At 37.0% G+C, this 10,375-nt stretch overlaps 1 protein-coding gene across 1 annotated transcript; it reads right to left on the bottom strand.

The window, feature by feature from the left end:
• Positions 1–683: 683 nt before the first annotated feature.
• Positions 684–10,099, bottom strand: mtfp1 (mitochondrial fission process 1). Its single transcript, XM_042509904.1, has 4 exons — positions 9,994–10,099; positions 5,748–5,875; positions 4,992–5,224; positions 684–3,542 (listed from the first exon to the last, which is right to left on the bottom strand). Exons 1-4 carry the CDS (start codon positions 10,061–10,063, stop codon positions 3,476–3,478), a joined length of 498 nt encoding a protein of 165 aa, XP_042365838.1. The 5' UTR covers positions 10,064–10,099; the 3' UTR covers positions 684–3,475.
• Between the last annotated feature and the right edge of the window lie 276 nt (positions 10,100–10,375).

Raw genomic sequence — 10,375 nt, 5'->3', positions numbered from 1 at the left:
CTCAAACCACTTAACAGTGTGGTCTGGGAAACATTTGACCGCATATCTTTTGTAATGTAAATGCTTATATGTCCTTATATGCAGGGACAATGTCATTAGTGCAGGACAGTGTGGTTGTTTTGGTGACAGCGCACCAATGCGAATTGGACAAAGTATTGCATGAACGCAACAACAACCAGATGTTTGATAGACACAGGTGTGAACAGCGATGTGTGAAATGATGTTTTCTTACAGCCCAATGCCAAGCATATAGTATTATATAAAGTAGAAACTAGTGCAAGGTCATAGTATTTAAAATTTTAGAACAGAAATACAGTAATAATAAAAACAATGTTAACACTAGTATGTCAAATATCTAAATATGTACAATGTGCTGAGTGTACAAAAATATAAAATTATGTGCCTTATGCTGTAGTGCAATATATAAAACTAGTCTGCAAAGTTAGAAATGTAAAATGTGTATGATGCGACAAGGTACAACACAATATATAAATAAGTAGGAATAACAATAAGAATATATAAAATGTAGATGTGAATGTAAGATGTGTTAAATATAAATTCAAGAGTTGAATGTTCAACTGTTCAAGAATTCAGGTCCTTGTAAAGTCTATTCAGGTAGAATTGTAAATTTTTTTTTTTTTTTTTAAACTATGATTTATGATATTTAAAAGAAAAACCACACGCTCTTTTCATTATCGTTTAATTCACAACAGATTTTTTTTTTCTCCAGTGTTTCAGAATAGAAGCTCTGCTGAATGTGGGTGTCTGTTGTACTGAAAGGAGCTCCAGCTTTCACATTTGAAAGAAAAAAATATCTACATTGTGAACTACACAGCACACAAGACAAAGATTGAGGTTTGATCTTTTTTTTCCAGTTAAGGCTGAAAGTGAGACTCATAAAACCCACTCACAAACATACTGCCACATAAGAAAACATCTAAAATGTTCCAAAAAAGTAAACTGTTGCTTTTCATTGACAGCATGCATCAATAAAAATACAGTGACGTTCTGTTTACAGTCTGAAATGTAAAAATGAATATGAATATATAGAGATTTTCACAAGGGATGCACCAATATGCTTATTAAAGCAGGGAAAGCACAGTGTAATTAATAATATTAATTATAGGTATATTACACTAAGGTGGCCCAGTTCCAGAGCCATGTTACAATATACAATTAATCACTGGCTTACTGGGACACTCTAAGAAACTATGTTTAGACTTTGACTTGGGTGTTGCTTACACTTTTGCTTTTCTGGCTATGACAAGTCAGACATGAAAAAGGTCTCTGCTGTTAAACTGAAGGTGAAAGTAAGCCCTGATCTCATTTCAAACACCGGATCCTTGAGCACACGTGTTTCGATCATTTGAAAAGCCAATAAAAAGACGTTGTGCGTTGATCTGGTCTTGTCAATAAATATTATTAAACAGGTTGCATCAGCAAGCACAAACATAACTGGTGCACCCCAAGTTTTCACAATCTTGTCTTTCAGCATATGTCTCTCCGTGACAAAGTGAACCACATCCTTCATAACAAGGAGAATATGGTGTGACACAAAAATTATTGCTGGAAAAGTACACTGGTGTACACTGACAGAAAAAAACGGTAATGATAACCATTCTTAATACAGTATGTTCCTCTTTGTTCATCCAAATTTCAAGCTACATTTAGTATCAGATTCCCCTGTTTATTTCACAATATTATGTAACCACATACCTTATTTTTAAATAGAGAAAATAATCCCTGCAATCTTCCCAAGTTTCCCTTGCATAGTTTAGCATGAAATACAGTATATGACTTGGCTCCTCAAAGAAAAGCATTGGAAATACTAGAGACATACAGTACCTTTGTATTTCAAAAGAATCCCTTTAACCCATGTCTGCATAGATGCAACACTGGCCTAAACAAGTATGTGAGACACTATATTTAATGTACTTTTGCTGGAAGGAAATCTCTACTTTTGTGCATCAATGAGGAATACATGTTAAAAATTGTACAATAAAGCTTAAAACTTGTTTATAGGGGAGATATTTCAAAGCAGCTTGGCCGCTGATGCAAGAAAGACTGGTTTGAATTAGTTACACATGTCTGAAACTCGTATATTTAACATATTCAGACTAACAAGTTCAATAATTCTACATTGTCTGCCTACAGACCTATTAAATGACTGTTTAGATAATGGTGAGAAATAATTCAGTTACTCAGGAAATACTACTTGAAATTACTGCAAGTATTCCTAATTTAAAAGGCGGGTCCATTATTTCTGTTTTATTTTTAAGGTTTATATTATTCTAGCTTTTTTGAGAATTGTGTGTTATCAATTATCCATATTAGCTCTTTTTCTGTAACCAGCATGGAAGCTAAATAATATACTGCTGTGGACGCCAGATTAGTTTGAATCCCGAAGTCACACAATAACAAAAATGAAGCAGTGACAAGCAACTCCTGTGTTCTGCGAGGTAAAATGACTGAAAGGGCTGTCTGGTGGTGAAAAAAAAAAAATCATACTATGGATAAGTACCTCTACAGCCTTACTTTAAAAAGTCCGAACTAATCCTTTCAGTCCTTATTTTTCAACAATCAGCACCACCACTCTAACTTGCATCGCTGCCTTTTGCCAACAGCTGAGAGGTTGTTTCAATTTGTAAAACCCAAAAAAGAATGCAAAAAACATTGGACCTGCCCTTTAAGAGACCCACATACCACATAGAATAAAACAGATTGTAACTGTGATGTAAAAAATACTCCCAGTGCAAACCTTGGCTCCCATAACCAACAAAAAGGTAGAATGAAACATTGAAAAAGTGCATCACAAGACACTTGAAACAGCTATTCGAAGTAACAGACACCAAAAAACCAAACAAAAACAGGCAAAGACGAACTTGAAGTTATGAATAAGAGGGACATTATGGCAAACTGGCTTTTTGGCCTGTCAGTACAGTACCACTGCATATGGTTACCGAGCACAGTCAGTGTGGGTTTGTATTTCATCACCTTGACATCTGGATATGAGGTGAGCTCACGGCTCTGAACCACGAGGGCAACCTTAGATGCTTTCTCTGTGAGGAGGATCACAGGAATATAACAGCACAACGTATCCCTCCTGAAGAATACTTTAAAAAGCAGGATTTCACTGTGAATATTTATACACATTTCATACTGTTACATTCCTGTTCAAGCATATTTTGGCGTCGCTACACAGATTGCCCTGAGAGGCTGAAGTAAAGGATCCCCACGAGGATATTTCACGAAGCAGGATTTAACTTTTAACAACTTAACTTATATAAATGTTATAATTCTGAAATAAAAATCAATTTTTATTATATGTATCTCTGACTAACAGCGGAGTCTTGCTCCATGAAATTCTTCTTCACACTTCTTTAGTGCTTCACAGTGCTGAATAACCAGCACAGGTCTTTGCAGAGGAGACTGGTCTCTACCCAGAAGGGGACAATTTGTCCTGCATGACCTGTCCTTACTTGTGCTTCTCTTCCTCACCGTAGACCTTCCGAAGGCTCGAGTCGAGCAGGAAATCCACCGACCTACAGGGCACGGAAAGTGTGTGGACATTGTGGTGTTAGATACATAATGCAGCTTTTCTAAATCCAATTCATTAAAGTAGACGTGATCTGTGAAAACTTCTCTTTGCTTCACAAGAGCAGCCGTAGCAATAAAGGCAAGAGGAGCTAAAATGCTGGAGTGTAACTTCTTTGCTGTTGTCCTTGGTTGGACATTTGTGCAAAGACCAGCATCCTTTTTTACTACTTGAGAACAAAAATGCGAATTAAGTTGAATGTGGGAATAATAACCTTTATTTTCATGTTAAAGCCAAACTTTAGAGTTGCATTATTTAAAATATTCTGACCACCTCTAAATGGAGGAATGTCTGTCATGCATTGCAATGTGCTATTATGTTTAGGTTTGTAAGACAAGGGGCAAAAACTGATGCACTCAGCTTAATATTAAAGCTCCAAACTATTTGTCATAATTTTGATAATGACAACTTATTTTTTGATTTACATAATTAATTTCTAAAGCATGAATATAACTGAAGAGACTACTATCTACTCTATATTTATATAGATATATCTATACATCTTTTTCTAAATATCAATATTTTAAGACCAAAAACAATATGGTTAGTTTAATACCTGTATTCTGTGGCACTCAGCCCCAAACCCATTTGTTCCTACTTAAGATATAAAAACATCTGATAAACATATAGTGTCAGTCATTTCCTAAAACAACTGAGCACTGTAGTCCTAGTCCACATGGACTCTGGTATTTCTTTTAAATTTGGGGTTTTCACTCCTTCCTTCTCAAAAAAAAGATTCCCATCCACTCAAGCACTGTTAAAAAAATCTTTGTCCAAATGAAACTGCAAAATCACAACTAAAGTGCTGCCAACAGCATGCAAAACCAACTGTCAGTGATACATTATTCCTAAAGCCAGCAAAGAAGAAGACGATGTTGGCCAGTCAGCAGCCCAAAAAGAAGCTGTTACCAGAAGTCTACCTGGAGCAGGGACCTCTCAATCGATTCTAAACTTCAAGTTTACTATAATGAAAAAGTAACTGTACATTAATGTGTAAACTTGTAAAAAAGTTCTGTTGGTGAGGTGAGAGCCAACACTAATTTGGTCACATCCTCCTCTGCACGAAACATCGCCTAATTCGTGACACCTCATAAGGAGATAACAGAAAACAACAAAAACTTGTCCCTGAATATTAATGTGTGGACGAAAGGCCAAATGCATAGGAAAGCTACGTTTTCAAATATACCTGTGTGCGTGTGGACTAGGCCATAGATTTTAACAAACATCACCCACAAAGGACCAATAGTGGGGAAAACTTTTATCAGCTGATTCATACACATTTGGTGCTCTGGTTAGTATTTCCAGCAGCAGGACTGGGCCTTAAATTTAAACCTTAAATAATGAGTAACATACAAAATCAATATTTATACAAAACAACGAATACATGTGTGCCAACCTGTCAATAGGAGTGATGATGAAGGGGATTGTAGAGAGGCCTATAGCTGTAGTGGTCCACTTCCGGACTGGTAGAGGCCACTTGGTGGTTCTGCCCAGCAGATATAGTGACCCAGCACACACACGGTTAATGGTGAAGCCCGGGATGATCACAGAGGCAAGAGCCTGCCACACGAACGTGTCCACCACTGCCACCGCTACCCGTGTTGTCTTCCCTGGGTTGTCCCCGTGGGCCTTGAGGAACAGATGGAGTGTCAAAAAATGAGGCTGGTCACAGCTATCACAGTTAGGTTTTCAAACACACTGTATGCAAATAAAAATATGATAATTCCATTTCTAATTTTAACTCCTACTTTCTCAGTTTTAGCTTCTTTATCAGGGGCTTCTTTATTCATCAACATTTTTCCCCAACCTGTTTGGCATGTAACTCCTTCCAACAAAGCAAAGTTTACTTTCAGCTAAAGAGTGATGTTTAAACTTAATTTAAATAATTTCTGGAGTCCTAAGGCTGTAAAAGTTTCCTATAAGTCACAAGAAAAAAAGCAAAGAATGGAGACCTTTATGTAGTAGAAATACCTCTTTCTGCTTTCTGTTAATGTATCTCGTAACCCCATAGATTCATCTGCTAATCCTGTGTAAGCCTCGATCTAAAGTGATACTGACCTAATATTCATTTATACCCCTTTCTCATTACACAATAACTGAACATGAACAATATTTGTATTAATAAAGAGCACATACAAAGGTAATATCTTACCACAGCTGCTTTCTTCCCTTTGTCAACAGCATCAGCAGTGACGTACGCGGTGGCCACGGCATAGCTGCCCCATACGAAACTCACTGGTACCAGAGCACGAAAAGCCTCCCCGACCTCATTGGCGTAGCCTGTGGGCATACATTAAAAAATAAATGACAGTTAAACCTTCTTGGTCTTCTTTAAAGGCAGCATAACCTATAAAAAGTAACTTCGGTTTAATTTAAGCATGAAAAAGCCTTTTAGTAGTGTCACAACTGGGAGCACTTGTGGTGTGGTGTAGTGTCTCCAAATTCCAGCACATATATCCTGAAACATACAAGAACCTAATAAACCTCAACTTTATCTCTGACATTGTCTCAGTGAAAATGGAGAGCAACATTTGGAGATTTATGCAAAAGCCATTCAACATGGAGGGAATGACTCAAACGCCCTTGTTCCCTTATTAAAAAGTCACCTGTGCCATACGCCACAGTAAATGTATAAACCAGTGGTAAAATTAACTCCAGTCACACGGGAAGTATTATCTCTAGTTTAATGACAACAAAGCTACCAGAGCGTGGTGAGATCAAATTCTGATGCAGCTGTTGCAAAGACTATACTGAGCTGATGAAAGCCCTTATCTTACAAGCACATCACAGCCAAAGAAACACTGACTGGTGACGATTTATTTTATCCGTAGCAACAGTCTTTGGCTGAATCGATTAGAGACAATCATTAGAAGTCAGTGAAGTACACATTTCTTAGTTTTGAGTCGGACTTTGCTTGATTAACACCTCAAAAACTAATCTTTATTCTCCATTTATGGCAATCAAATCAAAATCAGATCCAGATTATAGATTTCTGTTTCAATTTAGATAATCCCCATAACTACTCAGCGGATTTTCAAATACACACAAGATTTTTATCTTAGGTGTCAACTGAGATAATCTGTGTACTTTTTAGTTTGGCAAATCTGGATGATTTAAATCTCCCAAAGCAGTATCACCAAGTGCTTGATGGTTATCACTATGAGTTATATTAATTTAGTCAATACAGGCCTCGGCCTGATGTCACCTTCGATAAAAACAGAGAGAGCACAGGTATCTGCAGATGCCCTGAGTAGGGATGCTCCTAACAACTAATTTCTGATATATTTAGCCATAAATTTAGACTAATCGACTCTAAGCTAACAGCCAAAACTGAGCATGATTTAATCTATAAGGTTAAAAACTTAACTAAAAAAATATTGTATATACTATAACAGTCATTTGAAATCGTTAATAACTTTTTTCAATGGCCAAAAGCAAATTTAAATGCAGCTTAAATGTGTGGCACCATGCATTATCCTATAAAACCTGACAAGTACTCACAAAGAGTTAACAACAAACACCACACAAACACTGACGCACACAGACTTCAGTAAAAGGATGCAGGAGTGAATCATGCTTCCCTAACTCCAGTAGGAGTGAAAATCCCACGACAGCTTTGTTTTTAACTATTGTTTCCAAGCAATAGACAAAGAGCACATCAAAACCAAGGACTTAGATCATCTAAGATTGAGCAATACTGCTAACAGTCATTATGAAGTCAAACTCAGCACAGTCCTTGTGCCATCCACAAGGACATTTCCGGCACACTTAATGATTCAGGAAAGAGGGTGACAGAAATTCTGCACATCACAACAAAAATTGCAGTTGCAAGTGAGTGCTAATAAAAAAAAAAAAAAAAAAAACGTTTGCAAAAGCATGCACGTCCATACAACAAAAAAAAATATGTTCTGCACAAGAAAAAACTGAGTACGAACATTAGAATATGCAGTGGACAGTGGACACACTAGACATCAGACAAGAGTACAATAAGGAGTCACACCTTCTGATAATAAATGCTTTTAATTCAAAATTTTAAGTTTGCGTAATGGCTTAAACAAATTGGAATTATAAACAGAATTTAGATTAAAAAAAAAAAATCATTGATGCTTTTCCTGTGCTTTCCCTACGATGGCAAGTCGAAACGTCTGCTGGGACAGGGCTGGAAAAAGGAACAAGACCACCTTATGGAACTGAGTCTTGGCTCGAGGCTGCTTGCTTTAATACTGTAGCAGTGAAATGACAGAAAAGTAACGACTGAATCTGGAGCTCCAGAAGCACCTGTGAGCAAACACTGATAAGAGCTGTATAATAAAACCTGATAACAGATGAGATTAGCTTCCAGCAAAGCACTCAGTTAATAACAAAATATGCCATGCCCTGGCATAATAGGCACGGGTCCGATTCTGACCTGTGAGCAAAGGCTTCGGTTACCCTTTGTGATTCACTATTTCACAGGTTCAGTGTGAAGGATTTAGAGGGATATATAGGCAGTATGTTTTCTTACGTGTAGAAATAGAAATAGAAATAGGAAGCGATCCGTTTTATTTTAATATTTGATTGTACAATGAGCTGTTTTAAAAACAATTTGAAATGTGAAACTGCATTTTTCAACGTTTTTACAGGTTTTAATCACTTTTTTTATATCAGTGAAATGTGGTTTGTGCATAGAAACTTGAGGGGTAGTGATGAATGCATTTCAAAAAAGGTATTTCAGGATTTCCCTGCTTGTTCAGTTGAGTAAAACTGCCACATTTCACGTTAAATCCAGTCTTTGTTGCATAACCACTATCCCAGTTTTTTCACAGCAATAAAAAAATAATCCTTTCCAGGCACTCAAAAGATTTCCAAGGATTCCAGTGATGGGCAGAAATGCATTTTGGCAAACATTTGTGCTGAGGTATGACATGAAAGTAACCATTTCAAGGGAGAAGATATCACAAGTTGAGTATTTTATATATATATACACACACATACATACAGTATATATAGTATGAAGTGTTTCAACTGTCACACGACTAATGTCACTTTTCAATTCCTTTTCTAATAAATTAATATTACATTAATGTAAAATTTTAATATCTGAACTGACAAGTTCACTGACAAGCTTTCCATTTAAAATACCCATTTTTGTCCCTATGTTGCACTATTATTTTCAACTTTAAATGTTTCAACTCAAAACATGCCTTGTTATCGAGACCAACATAACACAAATATTAGAAACTTCTGTTTCTAACATTCCAAGAACTATATGCCATGGAAAAAATGACTTTCTGTTTGAGAATCAGAGAAACTAACTTTGACCAAAAGTGGCAAAAATGGACCATATTTAAGGTTAAATCCCAGCCTTGAACTTAAAGGAGAAGAAGAATGGGGGTAGGAAGGAAAAAAAAACAAAAAAAAAAAACCTAACAATTAAGGAACATCCCCCCCCAGGATGCTACTATGTTATTACTATTACAACTATTATCAACTATTACGTTCACCCCTTATTCATTAAATGATTTTTTAAAAATTATTTATTTTATTTTTTTTTTTTAATTATATTTTTTCTCTTTTTCTTTTGATATTTGAAAATGACTAAATAAAAAGTTGAAAAAAAAAAATAATAACATTCCTGTTTACACGCATGTCAGACTAGAAATGAAGATATCCCCTGCACAGCCAGGATTAAAGATGAAAGCAAACAGATTATGATTTTATGATGGGGATAAACAGATTCACATGACATGACATGGATAAGGTGGTCACTGCTGGCCGATGAAAGCTGCGGGGGAGCAGGAGCTTTCAGGCACCAGGGGCCACAGCAGCCTCCACAGAGGAAACTGCTGCAGTGTAGATGTCCTTCAACTGTTTACTTATTTATTTATTTATTTTACTGCACGTGCCTTTGTCAGCTAACAGCCCATTGGGTGATAGTGTAACCCATGTCAGTATCGACCTCAGTTTTTCAATCAGAGAAGGACAGCAATGGAAACAGGAAGTTGTACCTATCCCAGCAGTGTCAGCTTTCAGTCTGGTGCTAGCTGAGGGCGTTTTTTTGTGGGGTTTTTTTTTAGTGGTTGAGTGTGACTCACTGGTTTCAACTTGCTTAACAACTGCCTTTCTATAGACAAACCTTAATTACAGAGACAACTATAACTCCACATGTTTAGCTAACATTATGGAAAAAAAGCACAAACACTAATATCCAGTCTTGGCCGTCGTCCATTACGTCCTATAGTAACAAAATGACCTTGCTATAAATACATTAAACAGTGGTTTGCCTGCTATGCTAACTTTGAGCACACAGCTCCAGGGTCGCGTTAACTCTCTGTCCTGTGCTGTTCACGTATTACAGTCTGATCAGGGAAAACAGCTGACTGAGCCGCCGCAAACTATACAAAGACGACACTACATACCTAAGAAGCGGACCCATGTGTCGCGGTAAATGTCGACCGCTTTGCTTGGTTTTTCTTCAATGGGATCCATGCTTTCCTTCCTCTACTCCATCCCCGAGTGCTGTGCTTTTCGGGATCAGTATGAGCAGTGAGAAAGCCGACACACGGCAGCGGCCGTGAAGGGGGCGTGATCTTAAAGGGGCCGTCAACTCCCAAATTACATACAGGGCCTAAATCAAACACTGCTCAAAATGGGCAAAATAAATAAATAATAATCGACAACTACGGAGCTCCTATAGGGACACTCGCGAGAAAAAAATAGATGGTGGGAAAAAATGATTCTGGAAATAAAATTTGATTGTGGTTTGAAGCAAAAAAAAAAAAAATAATGACAGGGAAAACA

Source organism: Plectropomus leopardus, chromosome 20 (assembly GCF_008729295.1).
Source record: "Plectropomus leopardus isolate mb chromosome 20, YSFRI_Pleo_2.0, whole genome shotgun sequence".
NCBI classification, from domain to species: Eukaryota; Metazoa; Chordata; class Actinopteri; order Perciformes; family Serranidae; genus Plectropomus; species Plectropomus leopardus.
The sequence above is the reverse complement of the archived record's forward strand: the minus strand, read 5'-3'. Positions and strand labels throughout refer to the sequence as shown.